General features: G+C 39.3%; 1 protein-coding gene across 1 annotated transcript in view; it reads left to right on the top strand.

Annotated features, from left to right (window-relative positions):
* Nucleotides 1–17,635, top strand: part of DIP2A (disco interacting protein 2 homolog A) — a 210,749-nt gene that overhangs the window by 41,836 nt on the left and 151,278 nt on the right. The window contains exon 3 of the mRNA XM_007948674.1: nucleotides 4,133–4,252. Within this exon, the coding sequence (XP_007946865.1) occupies nucleotides 4,133–4,252 (120 nt within the window). The remainder of the gene's footprint in view (nucleotides 1–4,132; nucleotides 4,253–17,635) is intronic.

Genomic DNA, 17,635 nt, shown 5'->3' with positions numbered 1-17,635 from the left:
CCAACCTTACAAGACATCCTAAAGGGAGTCCTTTGATCAGAGAACTAAAAATAGCAAATAACAACAGACCATTAATAAAATGTACACATTTTATACAGTTATATATCCGTATGATCTATTTTATAGTGAGTTGACAATTAAAAAAGATTGAGGAGCTTCTTTATCTACTGACACATCACTTACCCCAGACAAAACTAAACAAAAAACAAAAATTCTTAATAAAATTGGAATTAAAGGATACTGATAATATATCACAAAGCCATTTACCAAAATCAACCATAACCATCCAAACTAAATAGTCAGATACTATGGCCATTTCCATCCCAAGCAGGAGTTAGGATAAATACTTGCTGTTTTCTGGATACTTACACCATGTGATGTTGGTGGGCTCATGGCTGATGCAGTAAGATTGGAAAACAAAGCAGGATAGGTACTAGAGAGAAAAGACAATCATCTTTACTTAAAGGTAGTATTATTTTATACCTTGAGTCCATGGTGATTACTTACTATTAGAGTAGTTGGTTTGATGGAAGTACAGACAGAAGACAAATGTACATGAATCAGTAGTTTTTCTCTAGCAATATCTGAAAAAGATCATATTTTTAATGGCAATAAATTGTCAAATGCTTGTTAATACATTTAGCAAGAAAAACACAGCATCTATGTTAGGACCATAGAATCTATTTGAAAGAAATAACCAAGACTATAATAAATGAAGAAAGAAACCAATTTCCAAAATGGAACAACTTAATATTATAAAAGTGGCAGTATCCAAATTAGTGTATGAACATGATACAGTTCAGTCAGAATACTAGCAGCTGATTGTTTTTAAATCTGGTATTAGAAATAATGATTCATTTGAAAGAGAAAAATTCTGAGAGTATCAAAGTTTTGAAAAAGAATACTAGTGAGGAATGTCTTGCCTTTGAGACATGTATGGAAAAAAACCCATTGCCTTTGTTGATTTCTACTCATAGCAATCCTATTGGATAGAGTAGAACTAATCCATAGTGTTTCCAAGGCTGTAATCTTTATGGAAGCAGACTGCCACGTATTTCTTCTGTGCAGTAACTAGTGGGTTCAGACTGTCAACCTATGAATTAGCAACCAAGCACTTAAACACAGTACCACCAGGGCTCCTTTTTACAATTGACTATATATATTACAGGAACTCTGGTGGTGTAGTGGTTAAGGCATTTGACTGCTAACCAAAAGGTTGGTGGTTCAAACCCACCAGCCATTCCACAGAAGAAAGATAGGCAGTCTGTTTCCGTAAAGATTTACAGCCTTGGAAACCTAGTGGGGGTTGTCCTGAGTCAGAATCAACTCAATGGCAGTGAGTTTGATTTGATTTTTTGGTATATGCGGTTGTATATAACTGATAATAGTAACGGTGAAACGTTGGTGTACCAGGTAGATAATCCAATTAGTGGAGCAGAAGGAAGTCCAGAAATGGATTCAAAAGAATGAAGGATGATTCTGTCCCTGTGCAGGCAAACCAATCTGGGAACTTCTCACTTCTACCATATGTAAGCATAGACCACAGAAGGACTAAAACTCTAAATATATTTTTCATCATAAAGTACTACAAAATGTAGGAGAATTTTTTAATAACCTGGAAATGGGGATTGTCATCATAGGCCAGATAAGAGACCTGGAGCTAGAAGAAGAAAATTGCCAGATAGGTTGACTCCCTAGAAGTATTAGGAATATGGAGGCACTAGTTTGAGGAATGTCCCTGACAAAAACACCTGCAGCCCTGTTGGGGGACTCATAAGCTGGGTAAAGTCAAAGAAAAGGAAGTACAGATGGCCAACCAACGGTAAATTATATCCCATCTCACTAGTAAATATGGAAATACAAATTAAAGGAAACCCTCTTTCTAAATGTTTGTTAGAAATTTGGCAAAATTCTAAACATTTTTTTTTAAATTATATCCAGTTCTGACAAGGATGTGGGGAAATGACACTTTCATACGTTGCTTGTGGGGGTGTGAATTGCTACAGCCTTTTTTTGGAAGGGATTCTCTTGGTACTTCTAAAATTAGAAATATGACTACTCTTTTATCTAATAATTTCGTATTGAGTTCTTTATCTCTGTTGAATAAATGAGTCTGTCTCAAAGGATTAAAACACACGTATTTGGAAATGTTAAATGTGAAGATGTCTATATATATATATATATATATATATATATATATATATATATATATTTATATATATATAACTTTGCAACATATCTGCTTATAATCCATAATACATGCAGCTCCATTGTGAACTTTAAAGTCGTTTTTATCCAGGCACAAAAAATGAAATGCCAGTGGAGGTACTGATCACTACTGCCATATGTATGTAGATAGATACAGATATAGATAAATCTATCTCCAAATTTTGAAGCACTAAAAAGTGATTTTCTTTGAGGGTGTTATGATTCTCTAATGCTGCATAACTTCATGGTTTGACACAGAGGCAGCAGCATCTGTTCTGGTCATGAATCTGCAGTTTGGGCCAGGGCCCAGAGGGCAGCTCATGCCTTGAGGCCGGGCTGGCATTGTGTGAAGGCTTTTCACACCTAGGGCTGACATCCCCCCTGGGCTCCTAGGTTTGTGCCTGTCTCTTGTGGCCTCACATAGCCTCACATATCTCCGGCCTCATTGTGGGCAAAAGCTGAGTCACTTTTCACAAACAGCCTAGGAAGTCTAGGAACTCTTGCACTTGTCTGTCAGGGTAGTCACACAGCATTGCCTTGGTTTGAGTCAAGGAACAGACTCTGTGTAACCAGGCAGTGGTCTGAGGCTAGGGAAGCCTGTGGATCAAAGATCACTGCTGGCCATTTTTATAAAATGCTTTAAAACAAAGGTTAGATTATTCCTAAGGAGCACAGCTGAAGGTTTTTGCTTTAAGTCTCTATTTTGCATTCAGGATCCTATGGCCAGTTATTTTATTATCTTTAAATGTCAACAAATCAGTACTGAAACACCACCAGGGATTTGGGTTAGTGCCTTGCACACTTATATGCCTTTACTTTACTCTCCCCTTGGTGTCCTGGAGTGTCAGTTTCAGAGGAGATGTGAGAGATAGAGCCAGTGGGTCTGAGGGTGGCATATGTAGGGAGAAGATAAATAGGGACACTTATGCCTCATTGTCACTCAGAGCAGAGCTAGGCATGTAAACAGAGTGGAGGTGCAGGCTGAGGCAGTGGACTCCATTCCAGGTCCCAATAATGGAGCATCCCCTGAGCATCTGTTAGAGCTGGCTAGCTCTTGCGTCATGGTCAGAGAACACCCCTCTCCTCTCCTCTGCTTCTGTTTTTTCCTACTTGCATCTGAGGGCCACCATTGTCCTTAGGGATCAGTTAGTGGGCTGTTCCTCACTCAAGAGTTTACTTATACCGTGGGCAGTGTTGTGAATGAGTGACAGGCAGTTTTGTATTCAGTAAAACACGTACAGCTCAAAAACATATTCTTAGAAGTCTTTCTAAGAGGAGTCCACTGCCTGGGAAGTGATGCTGCATGCCAGACCGACAAGACTGATGGGGACGTGGGGCAAGGCTGGTGTGGGCAGAGCACTGAGGGTGGGAGAGGCACTGCCACAGCACCAGTGTCCCTGCTGTTCTTTGCCACCTGCAGTCTCCACATTCTGGACTTTCATTTCCTGACTGCTTTGTGCCTTGTTCTCCCTGTATAGATATTCTGACTGCCTCCTGCTACCACTGACCAGCAGAGAGCTACTGCTTTCTGCTCAGGCTGCAGGCCTTTTCTGAAAGGCCCCTCCAGGAAGCTCTTCTCCCTTAAGCAGGGCCGGGCTTCCCTTCTGTGGGGTTGTAGCATCTGGCCATTATGGGCCCTGTTTTGGCCTTTACCCCCTCCACTGTGAGGAAGAGCAAAGGACACTATGAATGTAACACACCTTCTGAAAATGTACATGTTCTTGGTCCGTAACACTTCCACACATGCCTACAGCTTACCAGATTTTCTGTGCTTTCTAGAGCAACAATCATCATCTCAGTGGGCTCACATCCCTGCTTTAGTATGTTGTGTATATAGGAGAAATGGGTGCTTTTTTACCTGGATTTTCTCATGATTGCAAAAACAGATTGTTTACATAAATATTCCCATGCACTTTTGTTTCAGGAGTAGACCTGTCTCTGCAAGCAGAGAACAGAACCACGGGGCCCTCACAGACAGCAGCTGCTGTACCCAAACAGGCCAAATCACGCCCCACTAACTCGAGGGATGAGCGCTTCCGCTCAGGTATGTGAAGAAACGCATGGCCAGGGGCTCCTGCAGACCTGGCTTCCAGTGCTCTTTTTCTTTGTCAAAGCATCTGCTGAAAAAATTATTTTCTCTTAAATGACGATGTACCATTTTTCCTGAATCATATCTTCAAGAAGAAATGCTACCTTCACATAACCATAGTCTATTAATGTAACCTGTAACCTGTTACCCTTTTCTTAGGAGATGGTTACAGAAGTCTCTGGGAAAATCTTTCTCCCACTCTCATTAGAATAATTTCTTTAAATATTTTTTGGCATTAGTAATTTTTTTATTTAATTAGTATTTTTGTATTTAATTAGTGTTTGTAATATTTGTACATTATAGAGTGGTTTATCATTAGGTTGACTGCTAACCAGAAGGCTGGTGGTTCAAACTTACCAGCCGCTCCTCAAAGGAAGGTTGGGCAATCTACTTCCATAGTGATACTGCCTCAGAAACCAAGGAGGGGTTGCTATGAGTCAGCTCCAACTCGATGGCAGTGAGTTTGTTTTTTGGTTTATAGATTATTTAGGGAGTCCTGATAGCACATTGGTTATGTGCTCAACTGCTAACTGGAAAGTTGGTAGGTGACACTCACCATCTGCTCCGCAGGAGAAAGTTGTGGCAGTCTGCTTCTGTAAAGGTTCCAGCCTTGGAAACCTTATAGGACAGTTCTGTTTTGTCCTGTAGGGTTGCTGTGAGTCAGAGTTGAATCAATGGCAGTGGGTTTGTTGGGTGTAGATGATTTGCTGTCTCCAGGTAGTGCAAACGTTTAATGCAGTCAGCTGCCAATAGAAAGGTTGGAAGTTCAGATTCACCCAGAGACACCTAAGAAGAAAGTCCTGGTGATCTGCTTCTGAAAAATCAGCTGTTGAAAACCCTGTGGAGCTCAGTTCTACTCTGGCACAAAGGGGGTTGCCATAAGATGGAGATGACTCAATGGCAACTTGTATTAGATGATGTAGTATATTTTATTTTTGTAATTTTAGAGATTTTCTTTTAATTATATTTCAGCCACTCTATTTGGCAGTGCTTCTATGAATATTTAAATTTTATCACTGATATTTCACTTGAATTATCAGGACATCCATTGAAAATATTTAATTTTTTATATTTTCAATTATAGGTAAAATTTGAACATTCTGTTTAACATTGTTTCAAATATATGATTATATATTTCCTTTATATTTAAGCTTCTTTGATAAAACCTTTCTCATAAAGAACAACTTTCAACAGGAATTTAAGTTTGTTGGAAGTATATCTAGGAAGAACATTAAGATTTTAAGTGTTATTTTAATATAAAAATATGAAGAAATGATCTGAGAAATAGGTGATTATAATTTCTTGTCAATGTAATATACAATTAAAAAAATGTAAACTAACCATGGTTTCTTTTCTGATTATATAAATAATACATGCTTAGTATTAAAAAGGGAGCTCTGGTAGCATAGTGGCTAAGGCACTTACTTGACTGCTAATCAGAAGGCTGGCGGTTCAAATCCACCAGCCACTCCTAGGAAGGAAGATGGGGCAATCTACTTCCGTAGCGATACTGCCTTGGAAACCCAAGGAGGGGTCGCTATGAGTTGGGTTCGACTCGACGGCACATAACAACAACAGTGTTAAAAAAATAAAACATTATACCAAATATAAGGGTGAAAGTAAAAGTCATTTGAAATCTCTGAATCCTGAGATAGCTGCCATCAGCATGTCACTGAACTCCAGTTTCTTCTGGATGCAAATGCATGCTTTGTGTTTTTATATATTTGTGCTTTCTCTCAGTGGGATCACAGAAAAAACTTAACTCCCTCCTTCCTTTTCTCCCTTCTTTCCTTCCTTTCTTCCTTATTTTCCTAATTCTCCATACTCCTCATCTCCTCCCCCATAATCCATATAAACAATGTTAATAAACTTGCTTCTGAACTCTAAATCTTTCTTTTTTCAATACAAATCCTGTATCATAAACATGATTTTTTTTTTTTTTTTAATTTATTGTGATTTGGGTGAAGATTTACAGAGCAAATTCACTTTCTATACAGCAGTTCACATATACTTTGTCTCATATCATTGACCACAGTTTACCACAATGCAACAGCTCCCTTCCCACTTCCTCCCCATAGTTACCACTTCCCAGTGTCCATCCCTCCATACTCTCCTACCCCCTGAGCTGTCTCCTTGTGCATAAGCAGCCCTTCCTTCTCCCATGATTGTTCTCTCCAGGGCGTGTGTCTTCTTGAGGTAAGTGTTTAACTCACATGCCGGTACTTTGTTTGGCTGGAAACCACCGGTGTGGGTTCAATTCCAGACCTGAAGGGCAGTTAGGGGCCATAGTCTCAGTGGTTCCACCAGGCTCAGTTGGACCAGCAAACCTGGTCCCAACCATCTTTTTTTTTTTTTCATAAATATGATTTGCAGATACTTTCTCCTTGACTATTAGGGCTTGATATTTTATTCTCTTGAGGTGTCTTTTGAAGATTAGAATTTTTTAATGTTGATGATATCTAATTTATCTGTTTTTGAAAATAGATAGTACTTTTTGCTCTCATATCTAAAAAAGTCAAGGTCACAAAGTTTCTGTCCTGTGTTTCTGTCATGTTGTTGTCTAGATTTTAAATTCTGGGTTGTTTTATCTATACTTTAGTTTTTTCTCTTCTTTGATATTACCTGTTAATTTTTCTTTGCTAAGATAGTAATAAACTTTATTCTAAAGTATATCACCACAGTTACCTTCATGTCTTTTTCAGGCGTCTCCTGAGCTTGTTTCTTTTTCTTTTCTTTCCCTATTTTTCCATCCTCTCCCCTTTCTTTCCTTCATCCACGAGTGTTGAGTCCTTGTGTGGCTCTGTTTGCCTGAGAATACTTTTATTGTACCATCACATTTGATAATTTGCTTGAATATAAAATTTCAGAGCCAACATTTTTCTTCAGTACAAAAGAAAAACAAAAGTGCTATGATGCTGTCTTACACCTAGTATTACTATAGAGTAATGTTATTCTGTTTCTTGAGCCTTTGAAGTGAGTTGCTCTTTCTCTCTAGAAGCTTTTAGAATTGTTTTGTTGTCTTTGATGTATGTAAATTTTATTTTAATGTGTCTAGGTTTTATTATATGTGTCTAGGAATATTTCCTGCTTAGTACCCTGTGAACCATTTCAATGTAAAATTAAAAAAATTAAAAAAAAATATTTTGTTGGAGAAAAATGTAAACATACAGAAGTAGGCGGAATAATATAATGCCCCTAAGACCCATTGCCCAGATCTGGCAGTTCTTAGCCATGTTGGATCTCATCTATATCCCACACACTTCTTCCGTTCCTGCCTGATTTTGAAACAGATCTTAAATATCATATAAATATCAATATTCTTATTCCCTGTATCTAAAAAGAATATTTATCTCTGTAAAAAGATAATGCTTAACAAACAGTAATTAGCAATAATTCCTTAATATTAAATATCCAGTGTTGTTACTTTTTTTTTTCTTTTTAAATCAATTTGTTGATACATCTTTTCAGTCTTTCTTAATCTGTAGATTCCCTCCTTCTCTCCAGTATGTGAAAGATACAACTCTGTTTGTCTGATTGCCCTCCTGTGGTATGGTCTGAACTGTGCCTTTGCTTTGAGTCCTGTATAGTGGAATTTGGATCTGAAAGCTCAGTGAGAGTCATGTTAGGACTTTTTTTTTTTTTTTTAAATAAGATTACTTCATAATCACTAAAGTGAGTGGAAGAAATGATGAAGTAAAAGAGCGAAACGGAAGATTTCAAAGGGTGGCTCGAGACGACAGAGTAAAGTATTATAATGAAATGTGCAAAGAGCTAGAGTTAGAAAACCAAAAGGGAAGAACACACACAACATTTCTCAAGCTGAAAAACTAAAGAAAATACTTAAGCTTCGAGTTGCAAAAGTAAAGGATTCAATGGTCAACATATTGAATGATGCAGGAAGCATCAAAAGATAGAAGGAATACAGAATCACTGTACCAAAAAGATTGATTGATGTTCAGCATTTTCAGGAGGCAGGGTATGATCAAGAATCAATGGTATTAAAGGAAGAAGTCTAAGCTATACTGAAGGCATTGGAGAAAAATAAGGCTACAGGAGTAGACAGAATAACAAATGAAATGTTTCAACAAACGGATGCAATGCCAGAAGTGCTCACTTGTCTGTGCCAAGGTTTTTGGAAGAGGGCTACCTGGCTAACAGACTAGAGAGCCCAACAAAGCCCACTGCTATAGAGTTGATTAGGCACTGTGGGCTTTTGGAAGTGGCTTTAAGGGGTGGCCAGGAAGGGGAGGCAAGCGTGGGGTTTGGAACAGCTTTAAGGGAGGCCAGGAAATGAGAGGAGTAGTTTGGAACAGCTAAGAAAGATGAAGCTGTCTGTCAGTTTGTTGTCCTGTTGTGGTTCACGTGTTGCTATGAGGCTGGAGGCTGTGCCACCAGTGTTACAAATGCCAGCAGGGTTACCCATGGTGGACAGGTTTCAGTGGAGCTTACAGACTAAGAGAGACTCGAGAGAAGAAAGAGGCCATATACTTCTCAGAGAATTGGCCAGTGAAAACTTTAGGAATAGCAGTGGAATACTGTCTGATATATTGCTGGAAAACTCTATGAATAGCCCTAAAACGTTGTCCGATATAGTGCCAACCTCAGGTTGGAAGGCACTCAAAACACTACTGGAGATGAGTTGCCTACTCAGAGTAGAGCTGATCTTAATGATATGGATGGAGTGAAGCTTTCAGCATCTCCGTTTGTTAATGTGGCACAACTCAACATGAGAAGAGACAGCTGCAAACATCCATTAATAGTAGGAACATGGAATGTACGAAGTATGAATTTAGGAAAATTGGAAGTTGTCAGAAATGAAATGGAGCACATAAAGATTGATATTCTAGGCATTAGTGATCTGAAATGGACTGTTTCTGGCCATTTTGAATCAGACAACCATGTGCTCTACCATGCCGGGAATGACAGATTGAAGAGGAATGGTGTGGCATTCATCATCACAAAGAGTGTTTCAAGATCTGTGTTGAAGTACAATGCTGTCAGTGGTAGGATAATATCCGTATGTCTATAAGGAAGACCAGTTAATACTACTATTACTCAAATCTGTGCACCAGCCACCAAAGCCAAAGATGAAGAAATTGAAGATTTTTACCAACCTCTGCAGTCTGAAATTGACTGAACATGCAATCAAGGTGTGTTGATTATCACTGGTGATTGGAATGCAAAAGTTGGAAACAGAAGAATCACTGGTAGTTGGAAAATATGGCCATGGTGAAAGAAACAACACTGGAGATCACATGATAGAATTTTGCAAGACCAATGACTTACTCATTGCAAATACCTTTTTTTCAGCAACACAAATGGTGGATATACATATGGACTTAGCCAGATGGAGTACACAGGAATCAGGTTGACTACATCTGTGGCAAGAGGCGTTGGAGAAGCTTAATATCTTCAGCCAAAGCAAGGCCAGGAGCTGACTGTGGAACAGACCATCAACTGCTCATATGCAAGTTCAAGTTGAAGCTGAAGACAGTTAACACAAGTGAGCCAAGATATGACCTTGGATATAGCCCTCCTGAATTTAGAAGCCATCTAAAGAATAGATTTGATGCATTGAACACCAGTGACCAAAAACCAGTGGAATTGTGGGATGACATCAAGAATATCATCCATAAAGAAAGCAAAATGTCATTTGAAAGACAGGAAAAGAAAAAGAGACCAAAATGGATGTCAGAAGATACTCTGAAACTCGCCCTTGAATGGAGAGTAGCTAAAGCAAATGGAAGAAGTGACAAGATAAAAGAGCTGAACAGAAGATATCAAAGAGCAGCTCAGGAAGACAAAATCAATTATTATAATGAAATTTGTAAAGACCTGGAGTTAGAAAACCAAAAGGAAAGGACGTGGTTGGCATTTCTCAAGCTGAAAGAACTAATGGAAAAATTCAAGCCTTGAGTTGCAGTATTGACAGATTCTAGGGCAAAATACTGACTGATGCAGGAAACATCAAAGGTAGATGGAAGGAATACACAGAGTCACTGTACCAAAAAGAACTGGTCAATGTTCATCCATTTCAGGAGGTGGCATATTATCAAAAACCAATGGTATTAAAGGAAGACGTCAAGGCTCTACTGAAGGAATTGATGAAAAACAAGGCTCCAGAAATTGACAGAATACCCATTGAGATGCTTCAACAAAAGGATGCTGTGCTTGAGACACTAACTTGGCTATTCCAAGCGATTTGGAAGACAGCTACCTGGCCAACTAACTGGAAGAGATCCATATTTGTATGCATTCCAAAGAAAGGTGATCCCACAGATTGTGGAAATTATCTAACAATATCATTAATATCACATGCAAGTAAAATCTTATTGAAGATAATTCAAAACGGCTGTAGCAGTATATATGTATGTGTGTGTGTTTATATATAAAATAATTATTTATTTTACTGTTGTGCTTTGGGTGCAAATTTACAGTGCAAAATTTGTCTTACATTCAACATTTCACTTGCATTTGGTTTCACTCCCCGATTACCATCCCCAACCCTAACCCGCTTTTCTTCTCTCCCTTCCCTGTAACCCCTCCATCCCTGTGCCCTTCTTAATTATGCCCTCCTGTCTGTCCAGCTTTCATCCATGTGATTGTTGCTCCTCTGTGCCCCGTGGCCTATTGCTCCAAGGAGTGTATCTCCATAGAGTTGGTGGGTTTATTGCCCTGAGTTGGATGTTCTGCATGTAAGTCTTTCTATTGTTGGGCTGAGAGCCAGTCCTTAGGAATGAGTTGTATCGCAGGGCCATAGTCTTGGGGGTCCCACCAGACTCCATCCGACCAGTAATTCTGGTCGTTAATGTGTTTTTTCAATTTTGTTCCACGTTTTTCCTCCCACTATATGCAGTATCTTGAGCTTTGACCCCTTCCTGAGTGGTTGTATTGGTACCTGAGCACTGTGTTGTTTTTTGGTCTTGAAGTCTGTCATATCCTAGGGCTGATTGTTTCTAAATGTCCTTGGTTTTCTTCACTCTTCTTTATTTCAGACGAGAGGAGACCATTAGCTGCATCTTAGATGGCTGCTCAAAACCTTTTAAGACCCCAGTTGCTACTCACCAAAATAGGTTGTGGAACAAGATTTTTATGTATTATGTTGTGGCAATTGAGTCTGGTGTCCCTCAATGCTATGATCCTGAGTCAGCAGACCCAGTGGATCTCTTTCCCAGTGTATTTGGCCATGTTTGAGGGATTATTCCAAGTCTGTCTTTGTTGCTTCTCTAATGATTGTGATTATTTTGTATCAGTATCTGTGCAAGATTATCCTCAGTTAAAGCTGTTATTGGTCTAGGGTACATTCTTGTTCGCCAGCCCCCATCTGTTCAGTTGTCCATGCATTTTCTATAGCCTAGTGTTTGGTGTTAGTGGTAATGCAGAATTGTGCATATGCTGGTATTAGCCTCTGTTGTCTCTATCTTATGTGCACAATTCAATGTCCTCTCTTTCCCCAGGGTTATTATGCTGGTCACAGACTCTTTCCATATTGTCCCTCCCCTTATCCAACTCAGCGTGTTGCCCCCAACTAGTCAGACATTTTCCCCTCTCCTTCCCTCTCACCCCCAGTAACCTATATAGTGAATTCCCTTCTGTAAGCAAACTCTTCCTTGACTTTTTACAGTAATGGGCTCACACAATATTTGTCCTTCTGCAATTGACTTATTTTACTCAGCTTATAATGTCCTTCAGATTCATCTATGTTGTGAGATGATTTGCGTATTCTTCATTGTTCTTTAATGTAGTGTTGACATAGAACTTCCAGAAATGTAAGCTGGATTCAGAAGAGGATGTGGAACAAGGGGATATAACTGCTGATGTTAGATGGATCTTGGCTGAAAGCAAAGAATACCAGAAAGATGTTTACTTGTGTTTTTTTGACTATATAAAAGCTTTCGATTGTGTGGATCGTAACAAATTACAGATAACATTAAGAAGAATGGGAATTCCAGAACACTTAATTGTACTCATGAGGAACCTGTACATAGACCTGGAGGCTGTCATTCGAACAGAACAAGGGTATACCACATGGTTTAAAATCAAGAAGTGAGTGCATCAGGGTTGTATTCTTTCACCGTACTTACTCAATTTGTATAGTGAGTGAATAATCCGAGAATGTGGCGTCAGGACTGGAGGTAGGTTCATTAACAACCTGCAGTATGCAGATGACACAACTTTGCTTGCTGAAAATGAGGATGACTTGAAGCATTTACTGATGAAGTTTGAAGACTGTGTCTGTGGTATGGATTACACCTCAGTATAAAGAAAAAAAATTCTCACAACTGGACCAACAAGCATCCTCATGATAAATGGAGAAAAGATTGAAGTTGTCAAAGAATTCACATTACTTGGTTCTACAGTCAACACTAATGGAAGCAGCAATCAAGACAACAGATGACATATTGCATTGGGCAGATCTTCTGCGAAAGACCTCTTTCAAGTGCTGTAGAACAAAATTGTCTCCTTGAAGATTGAGGTGTGCCTAACCCAAGCCATGGTATCATCATTTGCCTCTTATGCATGTGAGAGCTGTATAGTGAATAAGGAAGACCAAAGAAGAGTTGATGCTCTTGGGTTGGGGTGTTGGCAAAAAATGCTGAAAGTACCATGGCCTACTAAAAGAACTAACAAATCTATCCTGGAAGAAGTGCAGCTGGAATGCTCCTTGGAAGCGAGAATAGCCAAACTTGGTCTCACCTACTTTGGTCTTGTCAGAAGAAACCATTCCCTGGAGAAGGATATCATATTTGGTAAAGTGGAGGGGCAAAGATAAAGGGGAAGTCCCTCAACAGGATGGTTTGACATAGTGGCTGCAACAATGGGCTCAGGTGTAGCAAGGATCATGAGCATGGCACAGGACCAGGAAGTGTTTTGTTCTGTTGTATGTAAGGTTGCTATGAGTCGGAGACAACTCAACAGCACATAACAACAACAACAGCAATAACACTGAGTTGATTCCAAGTCATAGTGACCCGCATTGGGTTTCCAAGGCTATAAATGTTTATGAGAGTAGATTGTCTCATCTTCCTCTGGCAGAGCAGCAGGTGGGTTTGAACCCCTGACCTTCTAGTTAGCAACCAAATGCCTTACCCACTATGCCACCAGTGCTCCTTTCCTGGCCAGAGGACTAGAAGAGATCCATATTTGTGCCCATTCCAAAGAAAGGTGATCCAACATAATGTGGAAATTATGGAACAATATCATTATCAATTATCAATCATTTTGCTGAAAATGATTGAAAAATGATTGCAGCAGTGTATTGACAGGGAACTTCCAGAAATTCAAGTGTATTCAGAAGAGGAATGAAATGTGTATTGTTGCTGATGACAGGTGGATCTTGGCTGAAAGCAGAGAATACCAGAAAGATGTTAACCTGTATCTTACTGATTATGCAAAAGCATTCGACTGTGTGGATCAAGAATGATGGATAACACTGAAAAGAATGGGAAATCCAGAACACTTTATTGTGCTTGTGAGGAACCTGCATATACAGCAAGAGGCAGTCATTCAAACAGAACAGCGGGATATTGAGTGGTAGAAAATCAGGAAAGATGTGCATCAGCATGCTTAATTCAATCTGTATGCTGAGGAAATAATTTGAGAAGTTGGACTATAAGAAGAAGAATATGGCATCAGGTTTGGAGGAAGACTCATGAACAACCTGTGATATGTGGATGATACAACCTTCCTTGCTAGAAATGAAGAGCACTTGAAGTACTAATTGATGAAGATCAAACCTAAATCTTCAACCTAAATCTCAACCTAAAGAAAATAAAAAGCCTCACAACTGGGACATTTATACCAGGTAGGAACATTCCTTAGAACAATCAATCATGGGAGATCAGAAGGGCAGTGTTTGCATAGGGAGATAGCTCAGAGGGCAAGAATGCAAAGGAAAGAAGGACACAGGGAAAAGGTAACCATAGGAAGGAAGTGGGAAGAGAGCTGTTACTTTGTAGGGATTGCAATTACTGTCATGAAACAAAATGTGTATGAACTGCTGTGTGGAAAATGAATTTGCTCTGCAAACTTTCACCCAAATCACTATTGAAAACAAAAAAAAAAAGCTCTCACAATCTGTACCAGTATACAACATCATGACAAATGCAGAAAAGGTTGAAGTTGTCAAGGATGTCATTTTACTTGGATGCACAATCTATGCCTGTGGAAACAGCAATCAAGAAATCAAACAGTATTGCACTGAGCAAATTTACTGCAAAAAGCCTCTCTAAAGTGTTCAAAAGCAAAGATGCCACTTTGAGAACTAAGGTACGTCTGACCCAAGGTATGGTATTTTCAGTTGCCTGATATACATGCAAAAGCTGGACAATGACTGAGGAAGACCAAAGAAGAATTGTTGCATTTGTATTATGGTGTTGGTGAAGAATATAGAATGTGCCTTGGACTGTCAGAGAATGAACAGATCTCTCTTGGAAGAAATACAGCTGGAATGCTCCTTAGAAACGAAGATGGCAAGACTTTGGTCTCACATCCTTTGGACATGTTATCAGGAGGGGTCAGTCCCTGGAGAACAACATCATGCTTGGGAAAGTAGAGGGGTCAGTGAAAAAGAGGAAGACCCTCAATGACATGTATTGACTCAGTGGTTACAACATTGAGCTCAAACAGCAATAATTATGAGCATGGTGTAAGACTAGGCTGTGTTTTGTTCTTTTATACATGGGGTCACTCTCAGTTAGAACTGGCTAGTTAGCACCTAACAACAACAGCAGCTTCATAAATGGTGATGTGTTCTTCCATTGAAAGGAACATCATGTCTGATTATCTCTCTTTTACGTGATGTTGGTAGCCAGTGATCCTCAATGCCTAAATCCATTCATTTGTTAAGGTTGAGAAATTATGAAACTCTGATTTTGTCATTTTTTCCTCATTCAAAACGTGAATATGTCTATAAATAGAAACTGCTCCTTATGTACTATTTGGTACTGGAAAGCCAAGATACATATGCAGTTTTTTCCATTTATTTACTGGTTTTCAAAATAATGGGTTGAGTTATTAGCATCCTCCAATGACAACCAATTAATTTTGTTTTTTTCTTTCCTTTTTTTTTTTTTTTTTGTATTATATTTGATGTTTCAGTATGTTCTGGTACTTAATCATGGCCATTGGGAAGCTCTTCACATTGGCTCCTGAACAATTTGAGCAATTTGAGAGTTTCCTTGTTTGCTGTTACAGCAAGATGCTTCCTGCATATCCTGTGCATTTCAAGCCTCTCCTCTGAAATCTGCCATTTCTTTTAATCATCTGCCTCTTGTTGTTGTTGTTAGGTGCCCTCAAGTCAATTCTGAACTCACAGCAACTCCATGTACAACAGAGCAAAACACTGCCCAGTCCTGCGCTATCCTCAAAATCATTGCTATGTTTGAGCCCATTGTTGTAGCCATTGTGTCAGTCCATCTCTGCCTCTTGGAGGACTCTTTTTAAGCCTTGAAGAATGATAAAACTGACCAATCCCACATCAGGGTTCCATATACCTTAGTTTCATGGTCCCACCCCAACAAGGGTGCCATGTACCTTATTTACATAACTAATAAGCCATCCAATCCCTTTGGTGAACTGCAAGCACCTTAACCTTGCGTAGTTCCACTTAGTCATCTGGTGGGAGTCACAAAGACCATGGCTAGAAGAGCCATACTAAGTCATTCACTGCACTACTGGAAGGCAAATTTTTTTTTTTTTTTAAATGAACAACAAGCTGGTTAGAACAGAAACCTAAAAGTAAGTACACAGAAAAATGTTAAAAATAAGAAGATGAAAAAATTAATTACAGGCAAATGTGGACCGCAACAAAACTTGGCAGTTCAAATTTCAGATAAAATATACATGAGGGACAAAAGTGTTAGCCAGAGATGAGGAGGCTCATGGTGATAGAAGGGTCACCCCAGAGATAAAGTGGTCTGAATGTGAATGTTCCTGTTAACATGATTTCAAAATACAGTAAGCAAAAGTTGACAGACCACAAGGGGAATCTGAAAAATCTGCAACCTTACTGGGAGATTTTAAGCACATTTGTTTTAAGAAAATAACAGATCAAGTGGATAAAAACAGTCAAGATACAAATTTTGAAGAACAGATTTGTTCCCATGTATCCTCGGATGGATGCAAATAGGACTCTCCATCTACTCAAAAGGATTGTATGTTACTTTACAGCATTTTGCAGCAATTACCCCTTGACATAAAGAAAATGAAAATCCTCACAACTGGACCATCAGCATCACAATAAATGGAGAAAAGATTGAAGTTATCAAAGATTTCATATTACTACCATCAAGACAGAGAGCAGCCAGGAGCATGTCCTTAGACCTGAGATCCCTGTGCTGGACTTCCTTGGCAGAGAGATGGCACAGAGAGTGAGACAGCAGAGACAGCAGAACCAAGAGACCAGCACGAGGCAGAGTAGCGGGCTTGCCAACCCACAGAGCGAGAAAGTTCAGTGTCTTTGGGCAGGAAAAGCACAGGCGCAGTGGGGTGCATCTATTGGGCAGATCTAATAAAGCTTTGTAATACTTGCCTGAGCAGGGTGGAGACCAAACCGAGAGACCAAGGGCCAAAAAGGTGTGCCTTCAGTTACGGGTGAGGGGAGGCTGTCTTAGATTATTTGCTCAGCATACAGATTGAGTAAGCATGGTGAAAGGATACAATCCTGACACACACCCTTCCTGATTTTAAACCATGCAGTATCCTCTTGTTCTGTTCTAACAACAGCCACCTGTACAGGTTCCTCATGAGCACAGTTAAGTGTTCAGGAATTCTCATTCTTCTCAAACTTATCTATAACTTTTTATGATCCACACCGTTGAACGTTTTTGCATAGTCAGTGAAACACAAATAAACATCTTCCTGGCATTCTTGCTTTGAGACAAGATCTGTCTGACTTCAGCAATGATTTCCTTTGTTCCACATCCTCTTCTGAATCCAGCTTTTGCATTTCTGGAAGTGCCCTGTCAATATCCTTCTGCAACCATTTTTAAATTATCTTTAGCAAAATTTTACTTGTGTGTGATATTAATGATATTGTTCTATAATTTCCCCATTGTGTTGGATCATCTTTCTTTGGAAGGGTATAAATATGGATCTCTTCCAGTCAATTGGCCAGGTAACTGTCTTCCACATTTCTTGGCATACATGAGTAAGTGCCTCCAGCACACCATCCATTTGTTGAAACACCTCAGTGGGTATTCTGTCAATTCCTGGAGGCTTGATTTTTGCCAATTTCTTCAGAGCAGCTTTGACTTCTACCTTTAATACCCTTGATTCTTGATCATATGTTATGTCCTGAAATAGATAAACATCGATCAGTTCTTTTGTACAGTAACT

Source organism: Orycteropus afer, unplaced genomic scaffold (genome assembly GCF_000298275.1).
Source record: "Orycteropus afer afer isolate SDZICR_OR568_19922 unplaced genomic scaffold, OryAfe1.0 scaffold00219, whole genome shotgun sequence".
In the NCBI taxonomy this organism is placed as follows: Eukaryota; Metazoa; Chordata; class Mammalia; order Tubulidentata; family Orycteropodidae; genus Orycteropus; species Orycteropus afer.
The sequence above is the reverse complement of the archived record's forward strand: the minus strand, read 5'-3'. Positions and strand labels throughout refer to the sequence as shown.